Source organism: Giraffa tippelskirchi, chromosome 7 (genome assembly GCF_054371585.1).
Source record: "Giraffa tippelskirchi isolate mGirTip1 chromosome 7, T2T-mGirTip1v1.2.pri, whole genome shotgun sequence".
NCBI lineage: Eukaryota > Metazoa > Chordata > Mammalia > Artiodactyla > Giraffidae > Giraffa > Giraffa tippelskirchi.
In genome coordinates this window covers 105,704,599-105,732,465 of record NC_137281.1, presented here as the reverse complement: position 1 = coordinate 105,732,465, position 27,867 = coordinate 105,704,599, and the positions used below count along the sequence as shown (strand labels likewise).

At 34.7% G+C, this 27,867-nt stretch overlaps 1 protein-coding gene across 13 annotated transcripts in view; it reads left to right on the top strand.

Annotated features, from left to right (window-relative positions):
* MAP4K5 (mitogen-activated protein kinase kinase kinase kinase 5) overlaps window positions 1-27,867 on the top strand; it is a 106,292-nt gene that overhangs the window by 26,064 nt on the left and 52,361 nt on the right. For 9 of the 13 annotated variants that reach the window (XR_014059888.1, XM_081511289.1, XM_081511292.1 and 6 more), the window contains 9 exons: window positions 11,854-11,944; window positions 12,399-12,463; window positions 14,616-14,671; window positions 18,733-18,780; window positions 19,156-19,198; window positions 19,985-20,057; window positions 23,280-23,411; window positions 25,348-25,410; window positions 27,389-27,470. Coding sequence is in view for 12 of the 13 variants with exons in the window: in XM_081511289.1 (XP_081367415.1) it covers window positions 11,854-11,944; window positions 12,399-12,463; window positions 14,616-14,671; window positions 18,733-18,780; window positions 19,156-19,198; window positions 19,985-20,057; window positions 23,280-23,411; window positions 25,348-25,410; window positions 27,389-27,470 (653 nt within the window). In the remaining variant the exon portion in view is untranslated. Of the gene's footprint in view, window positions 1-11,853; window positions 11,945-12,398; window positions 12,464-14,615; window positions 14,704-18,732; window positions 18,781-19,155; window positions 19,199-19,927; window positions 20,058-23,279; window positions 23,412-25,347; window positions 25,411-27,388; window positions 27,471-27,867 lie in introns of all 13 variants that reach the window. The other 4 variants (XM_081511296.1, XM_081511294.1, XM_081511295.1 and 1 more) reach the window with 2 other exon arrangements.

Genomic DNA, 27,867 nt, shown 5'->3' with positions numbered 1-27,867 from the left:
TTTGGGAGAAATATTTGGTGAAATTCAGGATAATTATATTTTATATGTCAGCCATTCCCTCACTGGTTGATATAGGTTTACTAATTCTGGCCTTAGCCTACTGCTTTTTTTTTTTACACTTTTATCTATCGAAAGGCTGTTTGTTTTGAAACGTATTGAGTAACTTGCTTTGAAAATAAAACTACTATATAAAACTTGAAGCAATTTTTTATTTTGGTATCCTAAAAGTTTCTCTTTTTTAAAAAGTGTTAACTTATTTATTGGCTATGCTGAGTCTTTGTTGCTGTGTGCAGGCTTTTTCTAGTTGCAGAGAGCACGGACTACTCTCTAGTTGCAGTGTTTGGGCTTCTTATCGTGGTGACTTCTCATGTTGCTGAGCGTGGGCTCGAGTGTGCACGGGCTTAAGTAGTTGTGGCCAGCGGGCTCAGTTGTTATGGCCACTGGGCTCCAGAGCACGAGCTCAGTAGTTGTGGATCACAGGCTTAGTTGCTCCAAGACATGTGGCATCTTCCCAGACCACGGATCAAACCTGTGTCCCTTGCATTGCAAGGTGGTTTCTTAACCTCTGGACCACCATGGAATCTCCTAAACATTTCTAATGAGAGCATTAGTAACTTTATTTTTTCTCCAGTTTTTCTTTTTTTTTTTTTTACTGTGGCAAGGTACACATAACATAAAGTTTTCCATTCAAACCATTTTTAAGTGTATAAAATACATTCATAATGTTGTGTTACCAAAACAGTTACTCATTCCAGAATGCTTTTCATCTGCTAAAACTGAAATTCTATGCTCATTAAAAAATGACTTCCCATTCCCATCTTTTTGGCAGCCCCTGGCAGCCAACGTTACACTTTTTTTTGTCTCTGTGAGTTTGATTATTCTGGGCATTCCCTGTAAGTGGAATAACAGTATTTGTATTTTTGTGCCTGGCTTACTTCACTTAACCAAGTGAACCCAGGTCTCCTACATTGCAGGCAGACTCTTTACCAACTGAGCCACCAGGGAAGACCTTAGCCAAGTGAAACAGTCCTCACAGTTCATCCATGTTGTCTCATATGTCAGAGTTTTCATCCTTTTCAAGTCTGAATAATATTGTATTGTGTGTATATACCACATTTTACTTATTCATTCCTCTGTTGATGGGACACTTGGGTTGCTTCTGCATTTTAGCTATCATCAGTAATGCTGCTATGAACATGAGCATATAAATATTTCTTCAAGACCCTGCTTTCAGTCTTTTCAGTATATACCCAGAAGTGGTATTGCTAGATCATATGGTAATTATGTTTTTATTCTTTTTGAAGGACCATCATACTGTTTTCCATAGTAGCTGTACAATTTATATTCCTATCCATACTATACAAGTGTTCCAGTTTCTCCACCTCCTTTCTAATACATGTAATTTTTCTTCATTATTTTTATAGCAGTCACCCTAACGGATATGAAGGGTATTTCATTGTAGGTTTTTTTGGGTTTTTTTGCATTTCCTAAGGATTATTCATGTTGAGCATCCTTTCATGTGCATATTGACCATTTGTATATCTGCTTTAGAGAAATACCTACTCAAATCCTTTTCCCATGTTTTAATCAAGTTGTTTTCTGTTATTGTTGGCTTTTAGAAGTTCTCTGTACATTCTGGTTAATTCTTTATGAGAAAAATGGTTTTCAAGTATTTTCTCTCATTCTGTGGGTTGCCTTTTTATTCTGATGATGGTGTCTGTAGGTGCACAAAACAGTGTAAATTTTCATGAAGTCCAGTTTGTCTATTTTTTCTTTAGTTGCCTTAGCCTTTGGTGTCATATGCAAGAAACCATTGACAAATCCAATAACATGAAGCTTTTGCCCTATGTTTTCTTTGAAGAAAGAAACAGTCTTAGGTCTTTATAGTCTTAGATCTTTGATCCATTTTGAGTTTATTTCTGTATACAGTGTTAGGTAAGGGTCCGCTTCATTCTTTTGGCTATGGATATCCACTTTTCCCTAGTATCATTTGTTGAAAAAGCAGTCCTTCCCCGTTGAATGGTCTTATTAGCACCCTTGTCAAAAGTCATTTGACTGTATATGCGAAAGTTTATTTCTGGACTTTCTATTCTCTTCCATTGGTATGTATGTCTGTAGAGTGCCTGTATTACACTATTTTGATTTTAGTAGCTTTGTAAGTTTTGAAATTAGGATGTATGAGTCATCAGTTTTGTACTTCTTTAATATTGTTTTGGCTCTTCAAGGTCCCCTGAGATTCCATATAAATTTTGGGATGGGTTTTTGTATTTCTACAAAAAAGTTCTTTGGAATGAGGAGTAATGCTTTTTTACCAGGTGGGCATTAACTTGCTGCTTCATAAAGTTAAACATGTAGAATAATGGTGTGACCATAATTATGCCAACCAGTTTCTTAATTTGTACAATTAAAATGGTTTTACATTTCAAATACAATATTTTGATCATTGTGTGTATGGTTCATTATGGAGAGATTACTGAGGTAACATGCGGCATCACTTTAAAAACAAAGTTTTAGATAGAGCACAGTATCCTTTTTTTCCTGGATAATAATAATCTTTATAATAATACTCTTTTAGAGTCCTCTTACTAAGTTCCACCTAATAAGTGTAAAATGATCTCCAAAATGTCATTAGCACACATAGAAGAGAATATAACAGAATTATGCATGGATTTGCCTCTTCTTGGGTTACTTGAGCAAATAAATATTCAAGTTACATTCAAGAAACAGTTACAGTCCAGATAATGAATGGGCTGAATTTGTAGAGGAAACGAAGATGTTTATCCCTTCTCTGCCTAAAGCAAGTAGACTGGGCTCATCATAACGCAGTTTCACTTATTTGACTTAAGGGTATAGCCTACTTTTGATTATAATTCAGGTCATGAATTAATGAGTATATTTTTAAAATCCTGAAATTCTTACTTCTCAACAAACCTTAGAAAAGAAAGCATACCATTACTTGATGAAGGTATTTAACACATAAGGATTAGTTGCTGGGTTTGTAAATTAAGGCTCTGAAAGATTGGAATTTCTCACTTCTTGGCTTTAAAGTTGCTCCCTTTGTGTTTGAGTTCACTCATATACAGAGATTGACTAGTGTTTAAATTCTTACCCCCAGAAAGAATAACATAGAAGTCCAGTAAATTCTTGATTTGATGTGATTTCAATGTTTGGCCATTTTAATATTCTTTTAATTACACTTACACTTTGTTCTATCAGGTTGTCTTTTTTATTTATTTAAAATTTTTTATTTTTAATGGAATTTTTAAAGGTTATACCACATTAACAATTATTGTAAAATATTGGCTATATTCCCCGTGCTGTACAATACATCTTTGTAGCCTGCCTTATACCCAGTGGGCTTCCCTAGTGGCTCAGTGGTAAAGTGTCTGCCTGCAATGCAGGAGACCTGGGGTCAATCCCTGAGTCAGGAAGATCCCCTGGAGAAGGACATGGCAACCCACTCCAGTATTCCTTGCCTGGAAAATTCCATGGATGAAGGAGCCTGATGGGCTATAGTCCATGAGGTTGTGAAGAGTCAGACACAACTGACTTCACTTACTTTTATACCCAGTAGTTTATACCTCCTACTCAACCACCCCTATATTGCCACCCTCCATTGGTAACTACTAGTTTGTCCTCTGTATCTGTGTGTCTGCTTTTTTTTTTTGTTATATTCAGTAGTTTGTTTTATATTTTAGATTCCACATATATGTGATATCCAGTATTGGGCTTTCTCTATCTGACTTATTTCACTTAGCCTAATGTCCTCCAGTCCATCAATGTTGCTGCAAATGGCAAGATTTCATTTTTTTCATAATTGAATAGTATTCTTTTGTGTATGTGTTTATACACATACCCTATATCTTTATCCATTCATCTGTTGGTGGACACTTAGCTTGCTTCCATATCTTGGCTACTGTGAACATTGGGGTACATGTATCTCTTCAAATTAGTGTTTTAGTTTTTTGGAGATATGTCTAGGAGTGGAATTGCTGAGTTACATGGTAGCTCTATTTTTAGTTTTTTTGAGAAACCTGTTTTCCATAGTGGCTGCACCAGTTTACATTTCCACCAACAGTGTATGGGGTTCCTTTTTTCCACATCCTTGCCAACATTTGTTATTTACATTCTTTTTGATGATAGGTGTTCTAAGAGGTGTGCAGTGATACCGCAAGTGGTTTTGATTTGTATCTCCCTGATGATTATTGATATTGAGCATCTTTTCATGTGCTTATTGTCCATCTGCATATCCTCTTTGGAAAAATGTCTGTTCAGTTCTTCTGCCCATCTTTTAATTGGGTTGTTCGCTTTTTTGATGTCGAGTTGTATGAGCTGTCGGAGAAGGCAATGGCACCCCACTCCAGTACTCTTGCCTGGGAAATCCTATGGACGGAGGAGCCTGGTGGGCTGCAGTCCATGGGATCGCTAAGAGTCGGACACGACTGAGCGACTTCACTTTCACTTTTCACTTGCATGCACTGGAGAAGGAAATGGCAACCCACTCCAGTGTTCTTGCCTGGAGAATCCCAGGGATGGGGGAGCCTGGTGGTCTGCCGTCTATGGGGTCGCACAGAGTCGGACACGACTGAAGTGACTTAGCAGCAGCAGCAGCAGCAGGGAAAAGAATAGATGCATAGAATGAAGGTTAAAAGTATTTAACAAAGAGTTAGAAAGTATAAAAAACAGCCAGAGATGAAGAATACAATAACTGAATGGAAAATATGCTAGAAGTAATAAAGAGTAGAAAAGTAGAAAGAATAAACAGTAGGCTAAATGATACAGAGGAATGGGTCAGTGAGCTGGAAGACAAGAGTATTGGAAATCACTACTGCTGAAAGAAAAAAGAGAAAAGAATGAAAGGAAATGAGGACCAGCTTGGTGGGTTACAGTCCATAGGGTCACAAAGACTTGGACACACTGAAGAGACTTAGCACTCACACAGGAAACCTCTGGGACAACATCAAGTGCAGTAATATTTGCACTGTAGGAATCCCAAAATATTGGAAGCATTAAAGTTAAAAGCTTCCTAACCTGGGGAAGGAAACAGTCACCTAAGTCCAGGAAGAGTCCCATACAGAATTTACCCAGAAAGGAACAGGCCAAGACACATTGTAATTAAAATGGCAGAAATTAAAGGTAAATAGAGAAGAGAATGGGCTTCCCTGGTAGCTCAGCTGGTAAAGAATTTGCCTGCAATGTAGGAGACCCCGGTTCAATTCCTGGGTCAGGAAGATACCCTGGAGAAGGGATAGGCTACCCACTCCAGTATTCTTGGGCTTCCCTGGTGGCTCAGCTGGTAAGCCTGCAATGTGGGAGACCTGGGTTCAATCCCTGGGTTGGGAAGATCTCCTGGAAAAGGGAACAGCTACCCACTCCGGTATTCCAGCCTGGAGAATTCCATGGACTGTATGGTCCATGGGGTTTCAAAGAGTCGGACCAGACTGAGAGACTTGCCTGTGAATATCAAGAATAACATAATTTTGATTCACGAATTAATTGTTCTTCTCAAGGTTGCTCTTCCCTCAGTCTTCCCCATTTTGCTAAGCCACTAGCCAAGCCAAAAATATAGGCATTGTCCTTGATTTCTCTTTCTTTTGTACTTCAAGGTCAGTCTGTCAGCAGTTTCCTTCAACTCAACCTTCAAAACATATGCTGAATCCATCTACTTCTTATTGCCATCTTTGCCCTCTGGTCTCTCTATTTCTTCTCCCAGACCTCCCATCTACCACCATCTAGTTTCCACAGAGCCACCAGAATGGTCCTTTTAAAATACAAATCGTATCATAATGCTCTCCTCCTTAAAACCTTCTTGGATTTCAGTAAATTTATTAAATTTATTAATAATAAATAACTATAAAATTAGTCACCTGAGAAATGTTTTTCTTACAATTTAAATATACATACTTTTCTTTTAGTAAATAGTTTCATTTATTTTCATAATCTGTGTTTTAAAATCTGAGAAATTGGTCTTATGTTTGTGACAGTGATTTTATTCATTTGGGTTATTTCAGTATTATATGTTTTATTTGTGGATTTGTTTTCTTTTGTATTTGCCTTTAAAAAAATAATTTCTATGTTAATCATAGATTTTTATACTTTTTTTTTTTTAAGCATTTTCAGAAAAGCCAAAGTAGATGTGTTTTTCACATTTTGCAAACAGAGTTAGGGGAGTTTTATGTGAAAAATACGATGATATAATATTGAATTTTCCCAACATTTGGTTCAGATGCCTCAAATAATTCTGGAGACAGCTGTATTTCAAAAATGAATTTTTGACTGTACTATGCAACTTTAAAAAAAAAAAAATCGCACCAAAGCCAGTATAATGCAAAAGTGCTTCCTTGTATTTATTTAACAGATGAGCTGGTTTAGAATTTTATTTAGACATGAAAAGATAATTATTTGCTAATATGACTTAGAAAAAAACCTGCATCTGGTAAAAGATAAACAGTTTTTTTTTAAGTAAATGAAATCTCAGCTGTAACTTAATTATACTTTCACCCCGTTAAAAATATATTATTGAAATTTATAATCATTTTAAAGTCTTGAATATTATTACAGTTTTACTGACTTGTTCCTGGTAATTTAATTGTATAATATTATATTTAAAATTTCACTAAAATAGATGACTTTTGAGACTCTTCTAATACTAATCCTAAAGTGAACCTTAGGGTTAAGAGCAAAAATAGATTAGCACAGAGAACTATTTTTTTAATTAGCCACATAAATGATTAATAAGATGAATGAGCTTTTTGCCCTATATTTTTGTTGCCCTTTGTATACATATGTAAACAAATGATTTTTAAGAGTGATTTAAGCATTTCTCTCTCATTTTTGTAGTCTATACTTTTTAAATAGAAGCACGATTTTACAAATGGTGACTTTTAAGTATTGAAAATAAACAGTACCAATGATACCATTTTGAGTTTTATTATCTTTTTGGTTAGGCATCAGGACTGCTCTAGAAAAGCAGGCAAATATTACAATTGTGCGTGTCACCCTATTTTCCTGTTTGTGTCTGAATTTCAGCCTACCCTCTGACTCATTTTACAGATGCTCGTTATGCTCAACAAATCTGTAGTTAGTGCCAGCCAACAGCCAGAACAAGACGGAGTTTGAGAAAGGTGATCATCAGAATCCTCATTTGCCTTCCCAAGTCTTCTCTGCTCACATTATCCCCTTATTATGGTGGAACTACATGATGGTACTTTAAAAGTTTGCAAATTATCATTTGTTTAAAACTGTGAGCCTTGCATACAGGCATGAAGTTTAATGAAATCATTGCCCAGGACGATTAATGCAGTATGCTTTGTTTACTTTTTTAAAATGCTAATTTGGAAATACTTATGAAATAATCCAATATTTGTAAATAAAATAGTGAATTAAATGTATTTTACTAGGTTAGACAGTTTTCAGATATGTTGGAATCTTTAAATATCTTTAAATAGATGTTTAAAACATTTTTTAGTTTTGCTTTATGATATCTCATCTTGTTTCCTGGAAATATAAATGGAAAAAGTACAGTAAATTTTTTAAAAGTCAGAAATTTTATAAAGATTTTAACAACCATTAGTTTGCCTTGTTAATGTTCTTGAAAGAAATTCCAAAGTAGGAGGTTTGGCCAAATAGGACAAGTGTCAACTATTCCGATTAAGTGGTATGTTCCTGCTTTTCAGTATTTACTTCTATTTTAAAAATCTAACATTTTTTATTTTTAAAAATAATCTGTAAATTTAAATATTGGTACCCTATCTTCACTATTTAAAAAGTTCAAATCTGAATTGGTGGAAGATGTTAATTTTGAAGTCACACCAAAATTTTTCTTTATTAGTTTTAAATAATACATGCAGAAAACTAATAAAGGCTAAGTAGACATTTTCTGCCATTTAATAGGTAAAAGTCACTTGGAATGCTAGAGTACTCTGTTTTGCTTAGATTCCAGTTTCTTTTGAACACAGGATAAAATTGGAACGAGGATACTTTTTGTTCAGTTCAGTCGCGTCCGACTCTTTGCAACCCTATGGACTGCAGCATGCCAGGATTCCCTGTCCATCACCAGCTCCTGGAGCCCACTCAAATTCATGTCTGTTGAGTCAGTGATGCTATCCAACCATCTCATCCTCTGTTGTCCCTTTCTCCTCCTGCCCTCAATCTTTCCCAACATCAGGGTCTTTTCCAGTGAGTCAGTTCTTCGCATCAGGTGGCTGCAGTATTGGAGTTTCAGCTTCAACATCAATCCTTCCAATGAACACCCAGGACTGATCTCCTTTAGGATGGACTGGTTGAATCTCCTTGCTGTCCAAGGGACTCTCAAGAGTCTTGTCCAACACCATAGTTCAAAAGCAACAATTCTTCACTGTTCAGCTTTCTCTATAGTCCAACTCTCACATCCATACATGACTACTGGAAAAGCCATAGCTTTGACTAGACAGAACTTTGTTGACAAAGTAGTATCTCTGCTTTTTAGTATGCTGTCTAGGTTGATCATAGCTTTTCTTCCAAGGAGTAAGCGTCTTTTAATTTCATGGCTGCAGTCACTATCTTCAGTGATTTTGGAGCCCACAAAAATAAAGTCTCTCACTGTTTCCATTGTTTCCCCATCTATTTGCCATGAAGTGATGGGACCGGATGCCATGATCTTAGTTTTCTGAATGTTGAGTTTTAAGCCAACTTTTTCAACTCTCCTCTTTCACTTTCATCAAGAGGCTCTTTAGTAGTTCTTCTCTTTCAGGCATAAGAGTAGTGTCATCTGCATATCTGACGTTATTAATATTTCTCCTGGCAGTCTTGATTCCAACTTATGCTTCATCCATCCCAGCATTTCGCATGATGTACTCTGCATATAAGTTAAATAAGCAGAGTGACAGTATACAACCTTGATGTACTCCTTTCCCAATTTGGAACCAGTCTGTTGTTCCATGTCCAGTTCTAACTGTTGCTTCTTGACCTGCATACAGATTTCTCAGGCAGGTCAGGTGGTCTGGTATTCCCACGTCTTTTAGATTTTTCCGCAGTTTGTGGTGATCCACACAGTCAAAGGCTTTGGTGTAGTCAATAAAGCAGAAATAGATATTTTTCTGGAATTCTCTTGCTTTTTTGATGATCCAAACGGATGAGACTTTGGTGATCATTTAAAAGTGGGTAGGTGTTAACTATACTTCAATTAAAAAAAAAGGAAAAGTGAGTGGATAGGGAATTTCCTGGTGGTCCAGTGATTAGAACTCTGTGCCTTCATTGCACAGGGCACTGATTCTATTCCTGGTCAGGGAAGTAAGATCCCAGAAGCCAGATTTCATGGCCAAAAACAATCAGAAACACATAGCGAGTTGGGGATGGAGGGAAGTGGGAAGGAGGTTGAAGAGGAAGGGGGCATACATATACCTATGGCTGATTCATGTTGATATATGGCAGAAACCAACACAATATTGCAGAGCAATTATCCTCCAATTAAAAATAAATAATTTAAAAAGAAACACGTGGAAGTGAGTAGGTAGATATCCAAAGCATATAGTAACAAAGGGTGATTCTTTACTTTTCTTTCCTTTGTAATTCAGGGCTTCTTGATAAAATGAAGGATGGACTGGAATCTAGCCTGCTTGTTGAAATTAGCCTGTATGAATAATAAAATTTAATATATAATGGAAAAGTTTCAGGCAGAGGGGTGAGAACTACTCTAATGGGAGGGCTCAGAGGGAGGAGGAAGGAGACACAATTCTTTGAATCCATAAGTTTACAAGCAAAGCCTCCACATCTGGGTGGGCAGGTTTTTACTATAATTTTCAAGAATTGCTCCCTGTTGCTGCCTCTGTTGATAATGGGGAATGTGAGATTATTGTCTATTTTGGATTATCTTCACTGATGGCCCTTCTATTTGCAGACTATTATGTTTAAGGTATATGTAACCATTCATGTGGCACGTGTTTTCTCACTTTTACAAGTAAAAGCTAAATTTTCTGTAAAGATTTTTACTCAGACTTTGATTGTTAGAAGACTGTGTCCTTATTTGATTTATCTAGTTCTTTAAAATTGTTAACATTAAATTAGTTAACTGAAATATCAATTAATGTTTACGTGAAGGGACTGTTGAAAATGCTTTCATGATTATGAATAAAATTTGGTTTGTCATAGTTAAATGTGTGTATAAACCACATCAGTAATGTTTTATTTTTTTTGAAAAGTATTTTATGACATGGCAACAATATTTTGTTTTGGCTTTCAATTGACAGTTGTGGTATAAAAGGGAAAACATCTCTGATTTGTGTGAGAATTTTATTTATTTATCTAAGACCTAATTTCTAAGCTTTTCCTTCTTGGTCCTTGTATGTTATTCTAAGATGATTAAGTTAGAGCTAGGGCTTTCGTGGTAGCACAGTGGTAGAAGAATACACGGAGAAGGCAATGGCACCCCACTCCAGTACTCTTGCCTGGAAAATCCCATGGACGGAGGAGCCTGGTAGGCTGCAGTCTATGGGGTCGCTAAGAGTCGGACACGACTGAGCGACTTCACTTTCACTTTTCACTTTCATGCATTGGAAAAGGCAATGGCAACCCACTCCAGTGTTCTTGCCTGGAGAATCCCAGGGACGGGGGAGCCTGGTGGGCTGCCGTCTGTGGGGTTGCACAGAGTCGGACACGACTGAAGCGACTTAGCAGCAGCAGAAGAATCCAGCTACAATGCAGAAGGCTCAGGTTTTAAACCTGATGTTGTTTTGCAAAAGAACATTACAAAACACTATCTAATAAAAATATCTTATGGTGATATCCTAATGAGGAACACATTTGTTTGTATCTTTCTTGTCTCCAGCATATAATACTGCTATTGTATTTATTCTGTGTCAGATATTTTACTAAATGCACTCCATCCTCTTCCTCACAACTTTCCCACCTGAGAGACTTGCAGTAACAGAAACTTGGGGACATAAGAATCTGTTACAAAAATGGCCAGCAACTGGTATTACTAAAATGTAGGGAATGTTTAGGGAAGTGGTAGATAAGGAAGCCAAAGTGGTAGATAAGGAATGAATTTAGACAGTATGTAATGGATTCAGGTGTGATTCAGAAGAGTTAGATTGCCCAAGGTTACATTGCCAATGAATGGCGGAGTCCAGACTTAAATCCAGGTGTGTTAATACAGACCTCGAGATCTTGTACATTATATTGCATTTACATAATACAAATGCACTCATTTATCAACTCCTAAACTCCTTTTACTGAAATAAAACACTATTTTTATCCAAAATGAAGTTTGATAGTGACAGTGTCATTCTAAGCAGCCCATAATGACTGCAAAATTCCCATATACAATAAATATTTTATTTTAATATAGCTTTTTGTAGTTAACCCAAATGGATATTTGGTAGACAAATTGGAAAATATAAATAAAAAAAGAAGAGAACCAAATTACTTAAAATTTTATTACCCAGACTTAAACATTATGTATATTTATTGAGACATTTTTTCTGCATATGTACTTACATAATATTCCTTTTTCACTTAATGTGTCATGAGCATATTTTCATAGCAAAGCGTGTTATAACTGTGTTGTAATATCTATGACTGTACCATAAGTTGTTTGACTATTCTTTAATTAATAAATAGTATTGTAGAGAATATTATCTCTGCATATCTCAAGAAAGTAAATATTGAAGTGAAATTATGAGTTTTAGGACTTCATGCATTTTTATGGCTTCCGACTTTGTAGAAGGAAACGGCAAGTGTACATTCTCATTAAAGTATTAAGAATGTCTAATTCTTCATCTTTGATATTTGCTGTGAAGGTTTCCTTCCTTCTTCCTATACATAGAGACACAAAATGTAACATGTTGACCAAGTTATTATCATTTTGTTTTTCAGGAGATGATTTTTCTTTGATTCAGCAAGAGATATTTATGGTTAAAGAATGTAAACACTGCAACATTGTTGCCTACTTTGGGAGCTATCTCAGGTGAAAAACACAAAACATCTAATCTCTCTCTTTGTATCTCATACTTCTTTGCCGCGTCCCCTCCCTTTCATATAGATGCTGTTTTGTATTTAAATTTTAAAAATTATTTGTCCAAAGTTCTAAAATTTCTCAGATCTTCTTATTGGCTTCTCTGTTATATTAATAATGACAGCTTCATTTATGCATTTATACCTTATCTGGCAACCTTAATAAGATACTATGAACGATTACAAGTAAGTGTTTTAGCTTGTAATACCGATCACATTCTAAACTATTTAAGATGGTAACAGAGCTAAAATTAGTATGCTTTTCTGTATCCTGAAGAAAAACTATCAGGACAATTTCCTGTTGTAATATATCCTAAACCTTGCTATGCTGAAGAGTGACAATCTTCCAAGTATGTCAGTGGTCGAGAATTACTAGCTAATATAGTTTTCTTTCTCTTTCATATTAGTCGGGAAAAACTGTGGATTTGTATGGAATACTGTGGTGGTGGATCACTTCAAGATATTTACCATGGTACTGTTAATTTCTCTCTACCTTTTAAAACTTTTACTTTAATGATTATTATTTTGTGTTTCTAATTAACAAAGGATACTAACACGTAGATTTACTGTTTTATGTTCTGTCCTGCTCTGGAGTATCTCATAAAAGAAATCTAAATTTTATATTTTGTTGGTATTCAGTTAAATTGCTGGAGCCTGATGAAGAAATCCAAAAGTACTTGAAGAATCTAGATTTTACTTTTCAGATGTAGTCTCTAGGAAATCTTAAGTAGTATATAGGGAAGTGTTTTATCTACAAACAAAACAGCCTAAACTTCCTTGTAAATTAGAATTGAAATGCAAAAGGTGACTCTCACATAAAGCAAATTATTTGTCTATCTCTTAATGATAACATGCTAACTGGGAAAACAATTATTGCTATAATATTTTATATTAAAATATATAATTTTAAGAATTTGGAATATTTTATTTTGTTGTTTAGTTGCAAGTCGTGTCTGACTCTTTTGTGACCCTGTGAACTGTAGCCCTCCAGGCTTTTCTGTCCACGGGATTTCCCAGACAAGAATACTGGAGTGGGTTGCCGTTTCATTATGTTAATTTAGCCAACTTTCTGAATTGAATTGAATTTTTCTTTACATTATTATACTATAATGACTGTTCTCTTTTATTTTACCCCTGTTGTTGATTTTTTAAAAATTATTGGTAGGAAACAGCTCTGTGTCACTCAGTTTAAAATTCTTTTCTGTGATTTTATGAAGAATTATGATCTTATATATGAAGACTTTTAATCTGATATTTATAATTTTTATCCACATTTTCACAGAATGAGAACTCAGGATTATGGATTAATAAAACTATGCAGCAGACTTTTTTTTTATTACTTCCCTTTTTAAGCTGAAATGATGGTTTTGAGACATTAATTTTATTTCTTTGTAAAATTTCTGCTTTCCATTATTAAACCTGCTATTTATTGAATTAAATTGAATCTAAAAAGTATTCATCTCTGTAAATAATATATTAGATAGCATAGTAATCAATAACAACTACACCTATAATAACTTTTAATGAAATGGTTTCCCTTCTTTTACTACTATTTCATCAAGTTACTAAGAATAAAAATTTTATGTTCCTAAAAGTAGGTATAGAGAACCAGTGATTAAAATATGTTGTAAAATATTTTAGGTAAAGATTGCATGAAAGTATCTGATTTTGACCTCACTATCAGCAAATGCCACCCTCGATTTCAAATATTTTCTCATGGTATTGAATGGTATTATTTCCAAAGCACCTGGTTAGGTACTTGCAGAAGGATTTTATATTTCATAGGGAAAGATCTGGTTGTCACAAGTGACCTGATTACTTTTTGGATTCTTAGGTAAGGTATTGGATCAAGGTCCTTGTTTTGATGGATATAGTAAAGAATAATGCTAAGGAAATAACAGCGTGACTTTTTTAAAAAAAGTATATGATGCTTTTTAGAGTATTTCAGCAATCGATTTCTCTTTATGGTCCTTTAACATGTATGAAATTGGCAAAGTGTTAGTTGTTCAGTCGTGTCCAACTCTTTGCAACCCTGTGAACTGTAACCCACAAGGCTCCTGTATCCATGGAATTCTCTAGGCAAGAATACTAGAGTGGGTTGCCATTCCCTTCTCCAGGGGATCTTCCCACCCCAGTGATCGAACACAGGTCTCCTGCATTGCAGGCCCATTCTTTACTGTCTGAGCCACCAGGGAAGCCCTTAACATGTGTATATAACTGTAATTATATGTGTTTTTCTCATTTGGGGGCTTTATTTATTTATTTATCTTGAGTTGTTCAGGATTGAGATCAGGTCCATTGCTTTGTACAGAATATCTTTTGATATCCGGTACTGTGCTTTGCTCATAACGGGGGCTTAATAGTTTCACAGACCAAAGTCGTTATGAAGCAAATCTTCCATTTTTAAATTGCATTGAAAAATTGTCTACTTTACTTTTTTTTGTTTCCTGATTCTAAGAATAATATATGCTCATGATAAGTCACCCAGTGATATATATATATGTATATAGAGAGAGAGAGAAAGAGAGAGAGAGAGAAGTTTTATAATTGCTTGTCATTGTTAAAGTGTTTTTAGTCTGTTGTGTTCAAATGTATAATGATGTGATCTCTTTTTTTATTTCTAGTTACTGGACCATTATCAGAACTGCAAATAGCCTATGTATGCAGAGAAACTTTACAGGTACTATATTTGCTTATGTAGATAGAAATGCAGTTCTAGTTTCACAGTTGAAAACAGTAAAATGGTGATCTGCCCAAAAGAGAAACAGTAAACCAAATTTTTCTGTTAACCTCTCATATTGTAATTCTGTAAGCCTAGTTATTTCTTTTGTGAATGAGTCCCAGAAATTCATTTAAGCTAACAGTAGTATACACAGGGGTGTTGTTTGGTGTTCTCCTTTGTAGTGCTTGTCCCTCAATTGCTGCAAAGCTAAGGAAAGTTATAGGTATGAATTGGTTTTCATGAATGAATCATCAGACCTCTCAATTATAACAAGTCCAAGCTTTCCCTTCGAGTTTTATGGCAGCAAGAGGAATCTTTTTGCATAAGACATGAGGTCTTTTACCGCTTCTCCCAAAATGAGAATAAAGTTTCATAGCAATAACTCAGAATGTTATCTGGAAACCTTTGATCTATGTGATATATTATTAATATCAGAATCCCTTTTTATAAGCTCAGTAAACGTTGTATTAAGTAGAGATTTCTTTCCTTCTTTATTTCAGATCCTGTGAGAACTTTTAGTATGTTAAAATAGGTTATGAGTCTTCAGTAGGTATAAAGTATACAATTTTTCTTCCAGTTTATTTTTTTAGTTCCTTGAAAGATTACTCATTGAAAAAATTAGCAGCTAATTTTGTTCATATACTTTAAGGCATCTGATTTAGGAAGCAAGATGAGTAGTAGTGGTTGTGTTATTTATTTTTTCAGTTCACAACTGATACTTATTAATTGATGCTTCTGTCTCTACATTTCCTAGATTGTGTAGTTTGTTTAGAAGAGAAATTGATATTGTATATGTTATTCTTCCATATTTTAGAAATTAGGAATTTAACCTAAATTAAGAGAAAGCTCTAGTCATTTCTGAAAGAGTTGGTTTCCACATTCTTTAAAATTTTATTGTTAGATATATAAAAGTAAGTTTATATATATAAATAATTTACATATATTTCTATAACAGTCACATTAAAAATCTGCATTTTTGTATTCACATAAAACCCTAATCATGCACTCATAGCAGAGAATTGTTGACAGATTAGTGTTGTTAATATTTTAATTTCCTAAGCTCATTGCTTCTTTAAGTAACGGACAGAGTACTAAATGGAAGTAGAAAGCAAAACAAAAATTTGCATTTGCATTCTGGCCCTGGTATATGACCATTATCTCGTCTGTGGTTTTAGTTCCCCAAGTATAAAATGAGGTTGTGGAAGGGATGATCTCCAAGGTACTAGTTTGTGTTTTAAAATTCTGTTATGCTGACAAAATTCCCCATCTAGTGTCTGTTGACAGGTGACTGGATAAAGAGGCATGGTTTAGGTAATCCAACGATATATAAAAAGATAATACATCATAAACAAGTGGGGTTTATCATAGAAGGCAGTGCCAATTTAACATTCAAAATCATTTCAAGTAAATGATTACATTAGCAAACAAAAAGAGAAACAAAACCATGGGATCATCTAAATAGACACAGAAAAAGCATTAGCTAAATCCAATGCTCATTTCTAATAAAAATTCTTAGCATACTTCAAATAGAAGGGAATGAACTCAACCTGATAAAGAGCACCTATGAAAAACCTACAACTAAATCATACTTAGTGGTAAAGACTAGATGCTTTCCCACCAAGGTCAGTCAAACAAGGCAAAGATGTCTGCTCTCACCACTTCTTTTTAACAGTTTCTAGACATTTGGCCAGGACAAAAAGCAAAAGCAGTGAAATAAAAGGCACCTGGACTAGAAAGTAAGAATTCAAGCTGTCTCTATTCACAGACTACATAACTATATCTTTGTAGAAAATGGAATAGAGTCTACAAAGTAGCTAGTAGAACTAATAAGTGTGATTAGGGAGGTTGCAAGATTCAAGATCAATATACAGAATCAGTTGGATTTCCATAGACTAGCAACAATACAACTTATAATAACTAAAATATAACATTTTTTGGGATATATGTAACAAAGAGGCATAAACACCTGTAAACTTAGAGAAGTTAAAGAAGACCTATGTAAACTGAGAATTTTGCCTTCTGTAGTATTCTTGTATTCATGGGTCAGAGCATTTCAATGCAATTAAGATACCATTTCTTCCCAAACTGACTATAGATTCAATGCAATCGCAGTCAAAATCAAAGGAGGCTTTTTTTTCCCCTCTAGAAATTGATGAGCTGATTCTAAAATTCCTACAGAAATGCAAAGGACCTGGAATAGTCAAAACAACTGTGAAAAAGAACAAAAAAATTTGAGGACCAACAGTAGCAATTTCAAGACCTATAAAACTTCGCTAAATGAAACATAATAGTAAGCATTGGCATAAGAGTAGATTATGCCAAAAAATTATAGAAATCTAGAAAGACTAGAAATAATTCCACACATATATGGCTACTGATTTTTGACAAAGGTGAAGAGACAATTCACAAGAGAACGGATAGGTTTTTCAGTAAATGGTTATGGAATAATTGAACTGGGCTTAGTCACTCAGTCATGTCTGACTGTGACCCTATGGACTGTAACCTACCAGGCCCTTCTGTCCATGGGATTCTGCAGGCAAGAATCCTGGAGTTTGTTGCCATGCCCTCCTCCAGGGGATCTTCCCAACCCAAGGATCGAAGCCAGGTCGAACACATAAACTTTGAACACATTTTGTGACATATGTAAAAATTAACACTAGTCCCTTAGGTCTAAATATAAAACCTCAAAACTTGAACTTATAGAAGAAAACATAGAAGAAAATTTTGCAATCTTGAGTTAATAAAAACCTTTTCAGACATAAAAAACATGATCTATAAAAGAAAAATTTGACAAATTTGACTTTGTTAGAATTTAAAACTTCTGCTTTTCAAGACATACTCTTAAGAGAATAAAAAGACAAACTACAGGCCCAAAAAAGGTATTTGCAAAGTATAAATCTGATAAAGGGCTTGTCTCTAGAATATATAAAGAACTCTCAAAACTCAATCAATAATAGGAAAAGCACCTATTAAATAAATGGGCAAAAGTTTTGAACAGATGCTTCACCAAGGAAGCTGTAGAGATGGCAAATACGGATATGAAAAATATGCTCCATATCATTAGTTATTAGAAAAATGTGAATTAAAATCACAATGAGATACCACTACACACCAGTTAGAATGGCTAAAATTAAAAAGACTGACCTTCATAAGTTGGTGAATATGTGAGTTAATTGAAACTCTCATACACTGCTAGTTTCAATGCAAAATTGTACAACTGCTTTGGAAAACACTTGGGCAGTTGCCTAGAAATTTACACTTGTACCACCATATGACCCAGTCATATCTAAGTTATTTATCCAAGAGGGAAAAATCATACAAATACTTGACATAAATCTTTAGAGTGGGTTTCTATATAATAACCAAAAGCCGGAAACAACTCACAACCCAAATATCTGTCAACAGGTGAATAAATAAATTCTGTAATAACTATATGGTGGAATGCTCGGTAATCAAAAAATGAAATATTGGTAACACACTAACAAGGAATGTCAAATTAATATTGTGAATTAAAGAAGATAAAAGAATATCCTGTATGATTCCATTTACATAAAACTCTAGGAAATTTTTAAATTATCTATAGCAACAAAGTATATCAGTGTTTATATATGGGAGGAACTTTTGGGAGTGATGAATATGTTCATTATCTTGATTGTGGTGATGATGTTACAGTAAAGTATTTCTTGTTTTTATCAGAAAATGAATTCAAAATCTTAAAATTTTGTAAACATTGATTAGTAAAAAGAAACACATCTGTTTTTTCCCCTCAAAAAAAGGACATTCTGGTTTTTCTTATTTAATAAGAATTTGAAATGGTTGGATGGCATCACCAACTCGATGGACATGGGTTTGGGTAAATTCCCGGAGTTGGTGATGGACAGGGCGGCCTGGCGTGCTGTGATTCATGGGGTCGCAGAGTCGGACACAACTGAGCGACTGAACTGAACTGAACTAAGTAGAAATTTAGGTGTGAAGTTTGCAGTTTTGCTAATATATACTTTTTTTTTTTTAAACTTCAGGGTCTTGCCTATTTGCATACTAAAGGCAAAATGCATAGAGATATCAAAGTAAGTCTATTTGACTTAATTTCAACTCAATATGTTTAAGACTTACAGGCACAGGGAACAGATTTGTGGTTTCCAAGGGAAAGGTGGGTGGGGGGAGGAAGGACTGAAGTTTGGAATTAGCAGGTGGTGGATAAACAATAGGTCCTACTATATAGTACAGTGAATTCTTGATAAACCGTAATGGAAAAGAATATTTTTTTAAAATGTCTGTATGTATATTATTCAGTCACATTGCTGTATAGCAGAGATTGGTACAACATTGTAAATCAACTGTACTTCAATAAAAAAATAATAATAAATAAACTGTTTAAATTGATAATTTTACTGAAAGGAATTTTAGATATTAATTTAATAGCATTTGTATTTTTGCTTTAGGGTGCAAACATTTTATTGACGGATCATGGTGATGTAAAATTAGGTATGTTATTTCAAATTCCTAAAGATTATTTTCCAGAAAAATTTTAATAAAAATTTAAATGAGAATTAACATATAAATTTAATGTTCATACGTATGAAGAGCCACAATAATGTTCACCTTTTAACCCAGTAATTTTACTCCTGAGATTCAGTTTAAGGAAATTAATCCTAAAGATAAAAAATTGATATTTGTTAAAGTATTAATCATAACATTATTTATAATAGGAACAAATGGAAACATAGATCTAGCAGTAGAAAAACTGTTCAGCTGTGATAAATCAGCTTATGGAACATTATTCAGTCATTAAAATTAATAGTTAAAAAAAATAAGAGTTAAATTGCCTAGTGTGTTAAATGACAAAAATAAACCATATGAGTCTTTAGTTTTTTACAACCATGTTTAACAACAATAAAAGAATTTTACACACAGATAAAGGGACTTTTAAAAATAGCACTGAAATACTAACCTAGTTGTATTAGAATAAAAGAAATCCAGGTGGATGGTTTTTTTCCCAACTTAGTTACTCGTAATGAAAAGTTTTTTAATAACTTTGTTCTTAATAAAGTATGTTTTCATTCTAATGAAAGTGCCAATAAGTTATTTTCCTATAATGATTATATTTTGAACTAAATAGGTATTCAATTTATATTTATATTCAATTTATATACATTTCTCTTAAGTATTGCTATCTGAATTATTAATAATGATGTCTCTGAGGATGAAATTTAGAAATGGTGGTGGTTTTACTGAAAAGCAAAATTTTCTGTTCTGTTTTTACCCCACCAGCTGACTTTGGTGTGGCTGCAAAAATAACAGCTACTATTGCAAAGAGAAAATCTTTCATTGGCACCCCTTATTGGTAAGATATTTTTATGATTGAATTTTATCCATTTCATCTCTTTAAGATTAGTGAACAACATTGATGCTTAGTAATACAATTTGTACTTGACTGAAGCCTGGAGACATTCAGGTTCCTTGACACTATTGTAGATCTGATGGGTTACAGAACTTTGATACTCATTTTCCTTGTCCAGCTTTTCCTGTGTTAAAGTGCTAATAATTCCTATTGTCCCTGGCAAGCTGTGTTGGGAGGTCTCATAGGAGTGAGATTTTCAAAAGAAAATTGTATTATAATTTCGTGTCATTTTATTACCCTTTCTTTTGATATCGCATCTGTTTGAATATAGGATGTTGCTTGTTGGCAAAATTCATGCATCCTACCCTACCATTAGTCTTTACCAGCCCTCCTTCTACTACATCCTACCAATTACTAACAAAATAATCTTTCTAAAACACTGCTTTCATTATATCCTTAAACACACTTAAGTTGAGAGACACTATGTCATATGAGTTTCTATAACCTAAGTGCACATAAAAGTGACGTCTACCTTGTGAATGGAGAAGGCAATGGCACCCCACTCCAGTACTCTTGCCTGGAAAATCCCATGGATGGAGGAGCCTGGTAGACTACAGTCCATGGGGTTGCTAAGAGTCGGACACGACCGAGCGACTTCACTTTCACTTTTCCCGTTCATGCACTGGAGAAGGAAATGGCAACCCACTCCAATATTCTTGCCTGGAGAATCCCAGGGACAGCGGAGCCTGGTGGGCTGCTGTCTATGGGGTCTCACAGGGTCGGACATGACTGAAGTGACTTAGCGGCACCTTGTGAATATTCAGTATAAATATAAATTAATTTAAAAATAATAAACACTCAAAAATAAAATAATATTTCTCTTAAGTAATATCATCTATGCTTTATAACTTTAGATGTCATTTTCATGTACCACTGACTGGTGGCTCAGATGGTAAAGAATCTGCCTGCAATGCAGGAGACCTGAGTTCGATCCTTGGGTTGTAAAGATCCCCTGTAGGTGGTCCTGGCAACCCACTCCAGTATTCTTGCCTGGAGAAACCCCATGGATGGAGGAGCCTGGTGGGCTACTGTCCATGAGGTCACAAAGAGCAATTAAGTACACACAGCAACTCCCAAACAGATAACTCCAACTCAGCTACTCAGTTGACCCTCAGTCCTGTATATTTTCAACAGTTGTTTGGTAATAGAACTACTTCAGTATCCACAGGTATGCTATACTCAGTCTCTTCAGTCATGATTCTATCCTTGATTCTATCCTCCCTGCCACTGCCTTTGAAAACTCCTTTTTTTCCCCCTTGTATTTTTCAGATAGTCTTCTAATTCATCTCCCTGATTCTGGTTTCACCTCCTCTCACACCATCCTTCATGTTGCCATGAGTTTTATATCATAATTAAATTTTCCATTCTCACAGTAAAGTCTAATCTTTCTTGTATAAACAGTAGACCGTTCATTATCTAGCCTCTGTCTCCAAGTTTTATTTTCCAAATACTTTCTGGACCCTATCAAACTTTGATGAATGACTTTTTTTTTTTTTTTTCATATTTTGTCCACCACAGACTGATACTTTTATAAAATAAAAATAAATTGCTAAAAAAATGACCATTTATCTGGATAAGAATACTTACTTTCAGTTTCTGTACTTATCGGAGACAGATAGCAAACTGCCTATGGCCCTCTGTCTACCTGTAGATCATACATTGAGTAGCACTGTCCTGTCAGCTCTCTGTGTGTTCCATGCTGTCCTGTTTCCCTGCATTCATACTTGTTTCTTCTGACTAAAATAGTCCAGGTTCCTCAACCCCCCTCAGTTCAGTTCAGTTCAGTTCAGTCACTCAGTCGTGTCCCGACTCTCTGCGACCCCATGAATCGCAGCACGCCAGGCCTCTCTGTCCATCACCAACTCCCGGAGTCTACCCAAACCCATGTCCATCGAGTCAGTGATGCCATCCAACCATCTCATCCTCTGTCGTCCCCTTCTCCTCCTGCCCCCAATCCTACCCAGCATTAGGGTCTTTTCCAATGAGTCAACTCTTCGCATGAAGTGGCGAAAGTATTGGAGTTTCAGCTTCAACATCAGTCCTTCCAATGAACACCCAGGGTTGATCTCCTTTAGGATGGATTGATTGGATCTCCTTGCAATCCAAGGGACTCTCAAGAGTCTTCTCCAACACCACAGTTCAAAAGCATCAATTCTGCAGCGCTCAGCTTTCTTCACCGTCCAACTCTCACATCCATACATGACCACTGGAAAAACCACAGCCTTGACTAGACGGACTTTTGTTGGCAAAGTAATGTCTCTGCTTTTAAATATGCTATCTAGGTTGGCCATAACCTTCCTTCCAAGGAGTAAGCATCTTTTAATTTCATGGCTGCAATCACCATCAGCAGTGATTTTGGAGCCCCAAAAAATAAAGTCTGACACTGTTTCCACTGTTTCCCCATCTATTTGCCATGAAGTGATGGGACCAGATGCCATGATCTTAGTTTTCTGAACGTTGAGCTTTAAGCCAACGTTTTCACTCTCCTCTTTCACTTTCATCAAGAGGCTCTTTAGTTCTTCTTCACTTTCTGCCATAAGAGTGGTGTCATCTGCATATCTGAGGTTATTGATATTTCTCCCAGCAATCTTGATTCCAGCTTGTGCTTCATCCAGCCCAGCGTTTCTCATGATGTACTCTGCATATAAGTTAAATAAGCAGAATGACAATATACAGCCTTGACGTACTCCTTTTCCTATTTGGAACCAGTCTGTTGTTCCATGTCCAGTTCTAACTGTTGCTTCCTGACCTGCATACAGGTTTCTCAAGAGACAGGTCAGATGGTCTGGTATTCCCATCTCTTTCAGAATTTTCCACAGTTTATTGTGATCCACAACCCCCCTCAACTCCCTGCTAATTTATTCTGTGAGTCTCACATCCTTTGAGGAACTTTTCTCTGACCTTCACAGAGATTTAGGTGGTCTTTTTGTTTTCTCATGTTGTAAAACAGGATTCACAAGATTTTGAGAACCAAAATTTTAGAAGCGTTGTGTATGTGTATGCATGTGGTCTTTGTTAAGTTTTTTTCTGTTAATAGTAAAGTTTCTTCTCTAGTAAATGCCTCTCAGCCTCTTTCCCTCCAAGAAGTCTAGTGAATATAACAAAAGAACAAATTTCATATAATTTTTTAAAAACAAAAATGTTATGTTCATTGTTTCCTTCTAGGATGGCCCCGGAAGTTGCAGCAGTAGAAAAGAATGGTGGCTACAACCAACTCTGTGATATTTGGGCAGTAGGAATAACAGCGATTGAACTTGGAGAACTTCAACCACCTATGTTTGATCTTCATCCCATGAGGTGTTCTCAGTATTTATAATTATGCAGTTAGTAGTAAGGTCTTTAGGGAGAGTAAAGTACTGACAACTTGGGTATTCCAAGCTCATTTTAAAGTATATTGAAATAATAAACGTATTCTGAGAGACTTAGGGATAATCTTGTCTAAAACCTAATCTGTTGCTCTTTCACAGCATAGAGTCTGTCTGAAACTTTTCCTTAAAACAGATTTCCTTTAATAAACATACTAGGATATAGCAGTTATCATTTTGAAAGTTTTAAGTCGTTTTTTAATTCTTCCATTGATTAAAAACATTTCTTTTTTTGTCCTAAGTAGAACTATAAACAAATGATTGAATGCAGATAAGTTTTTTATTTCTGTTCTCATTTGATTTTATCTTTACTTTGTCTAGGATTGATGAAGAGGTAGATGCTTACTATAATCATTTATATTTTAGAGTATATTATCTTAGAAAAAATACTTGAGAGACTGTGAAGGGGTTTTTAATATTTTGAAGGAAAAGATAAATTGGGCCAAAATTTAAAATTTTAATGTAAATAGTATAAAGTTAAAAACAAAATCAGTGGAATAGGGGAAAGTATTCTCCCAACATATAATATTAATTATTGATATTTATTACATAGGTAACTCATTCAGAGACTCTAAGAGCGAAAGATAAATTGTTTATGAGCAAGTATCAGATACTAGAGAAACATGGAAAACTATTTAACCTCACAAGTACCTAAAGATATATAAGTTAGTTCAGGATGAGGAACACATGTACACCCATGGCTGATTCATGTGAGTGTATAGCAAAAACCACCACAATATTGTAAAGTAATTAGCCTCCAATTAAAATAAAAAAAAGATAACAACACCAGAAAAAGATATATAAGTTAAAAGATCCCTGCTTTTACCTGGAATGCTGATAAGTACAGACCTTTAGGAAAATAATTTGGATGTTATTTGTTATGAACAGTACAAATGTTGCAATGATTCTACACTTGTGAAAATTAAGTGAAAATTATACTTAGGAAATAATTCAGGAAAAGTCTAAGAATCCGCTTCAGGCTTGCAGGGGGAAAATCTAAATGTGTAGTCATAAGGGCAGCTAATACATATATATAAACCAAAGCAGCATGGGAAATTGATTATCAGGGAAAAAAGCAGAACATAATGTTACCTATTATAATAATTTAGTAATTGGTTAATATTTAGATAAAGACTGAAAAGAAAAGCAGAAAATTTAAAATAATGTCTTAGAGCAAGAGAAATGTAGACTTTTTTCTTTTCAATTTTCTTTTATATATGAATCATTTAATTTTTAAAAAGAAAAGATCTTTGGTATTTAATAAAAAGACTAAGGAGTTTGCTTGGAAACATTGGAGTTTTGTAGGAAATACTGAAATAAAACTTCCTTTTAAAATCCTTTATTCTTATACCCCAACAGTCCATTAAAAAGATTGGTCAAAGGTTAATTCTCGGAGAAGGAAAGTCCTCTTGCAGGTTGATTTCTGTTTCATTCAAAAGGGGAAACGGACTAGGAAGTGGATATAATTTGCCTATTCACCCAAAATAATTGTAGAGGCTAAACATAACAACCTAATGTTATATCATCTCTGTGTGTTAACACAATGATACACAATTATATAGACTTATGCTTAAGATTTACTAGTTATATATGTAACAAAATGGTAGTTAAAAACCTTCTCAAATGTTTAGTTGCTTTGACTTGTGAATAAGAGCTTGTTGGAAATTTAAATATCTTCTCTAGAGCCAGGAGAAATTTTCCTAAGGTATCCAAAATATAAAACATTAATTTCCATATTCCATATCAGTTATCATGAGTACCTACATATGTAATAATTTTGTGTAAATTAATTTAAGAATTGATTCTGATTATTGTATGTAGTAATAAAAGTGTTTTGTATTGCTCTTTAACTGAAATTTTTATTCCAGGGCCCTCTTCTTAATGTCAAAAAGTAATTTTCAGCCTCCAAAACTAAAGGACAAAACAAAATGGTGAGTTATAGATATGTAGATTTATAGAATTTTATGGCTGAAAGAGACAGAGGTTTAATTCCCTTATTTTAAAGATGGTAAAGCTGAAGCTCAGAGCATTAAACAGTTTCACTAAAGTTACACATCTAATTTACTTGCAGAGCTATGGTAAGGATCTAGGTTTATTTCCTGGTCAGTATTCCATTATAATGTACTGCTTTGGCAGCTTGAATGGGAGATGTAGTGAGGAAATGATTTAAAATGAATACATTAAGATTTTGGAGACTCATTTTGCCTGTATTCCTTTACTTCCATTAATTACATGTTGACTTTCATGAGAAGTAATAGGACAAGGTTTCCCAGATACAGTGACACTTAAAATATCACCATTGGCTTTTCTCTACCTATTTTCCCTAACACTCAAACGGTCATTACTTATTTGCATCCTAATGTTTTCTCATACAAAGTAAAACAGTTTGCCTATTCTTATAGTTCATAAGGATGTCTTCAATTAGATGATAAAAATTGAAATTTATTTTTCTGGTAATGTCTTCCCATACATTTAATAAGAGAAACTTACTGTACAAATAAAAGTTTCCAAATTCTTAAATTTAGTGATTCTTTATCTATTATACATGGATCTCTTGGGAAATCTTGGGAGATCTGTGAGCCCTGGAATTCTTTACGTGTATTCATTTTTTTCTGGAGGGACAATCCATATATTATTTTAGATTCTAAAAGGCCAGTCCCCAAAACAAGTTCTAAACTACTTTTTTAATGTTTCATTGGCCTGCCTGTGCATAGTATTATTTAGGAGCCAGGCCATTCTGGGGATAGTACCAGGAATGAAAGGCAAATCACACTGTAGAAGTTAAGGAGTTTATATCCTACTGCTAGCTGTATTCCTTTGTATTGACACTGCTTTTTTTTTGTCTTATTCCTTGTAAGCCTAAGTTCCTAAGCAACTAGAATCGGAGGACTTTATGACTGAATATTCATTCAAGGATGAATGACTGTTAGCTAAAACAGCTACATTCATAGTGAGATTCCAGAACAGTTATTACCATTGAAGTACCTTTGCCATTCTCAGGTACTTTCTCACTCCATGATATGAGGATCACAAGCTACCAATGTAATGTAGTGATTTGATTTCTCTAAAGAGAACTGCTTTGTCATTACTGTCATTGGTAATGACTAAGGTTATTCTTTTTGGTTCTTGCTCAGTCTTTCCTCCAGTGGAATCTTGGCAATGGTACAATACCTCTCTTTGTCATTAATTCATAATCAAAATGCAATTCCTTTAATTAAGTAATTAATTTTTTATTAATTCATTTTTTTGTCCATGCCACACAACTTGCAGGATCTTAGTTCCCCCACCAGGGACCGAACCAAGGCTCATGGCAGTGAAAGTGCCAAGTCCTAGCCACTGTACTGTACTGGCAGGGAATTCCCAGATTCCTATATATCTTCTTCTTTTCCCCATTTCATCAGTACAAGTGGCAGGAAAACTCTTGGTTACTAAGATCACTCCCTCTTCTTTGCCCTTGTTCCTAAGAAATTTAGTGACTTTTTAAAGGTATAAACAGTCTCTTTAATTATCCACCCTACCTTGATGCCACCCAACAATTTGGGTGTAGCAAAACATATGTCATATAAATTAAGCAGTGAGAAAAGGTCATTTTGACTCCTAAGTGGTTATAACACAAGGTTATTAACCTTATAGATGACACACCTACTCATTTCTAGTTTTTAGTGTACATTTTAGAGGTTATATGTATTAGTATTCTGTTTACTAATTATATTTTACTTAACAGATAAACCTGGTATATTCTTCAAGGAATATACTCTGTTTTGGGTTTAGTTTTTTGGTTTACGTAGAGCTAAGAGACTTAAGAAAAAAAATCATATGTTTTAGCCTTTCTAACTGCTTGTAAGTTAAATAACACAAAAGAACTAATATTAGTGAAATATATTTGTACATGTCTCTTTTTATTTGAAGGTCATCAACATTCCATAATTTTGTCAAAATAGCACTAACCAAAAACCCCAAAAAAAGACCAACCGCTGAAAGACTTCTAACTGTAAGTCATTGAATTTATAGGAGTATTTTCTATAGTCATGCAATAGTTAGGCATATCACTAGAACAACAGCATTCAGGTTTTTAATATAAAAGTCTTAGTGATCTCTTACAGCAGGGGTAGGCAAACATTATGTAAAGAGCCAGATAGTGTGTCTTATAGGCTTTGTGAGACATACAGTCTGTTGTGTCTCCTCAGTTTTGCCACAGTAACACAAAAGCAGCCATAGCCAATACATGAAGGGTATGACTTTAATACCCAATAAAACTTTATTCACAGGAGGAGGCAGTGCACCAGATTTTACCCATGATCTGTAGTTTGCCCACCCCTGCCTTGGAGAAAACTCTTTAAAATGTTGCTTTCATCTGAAATTAATTGATTTTCTCTGTTTTGGTTTCT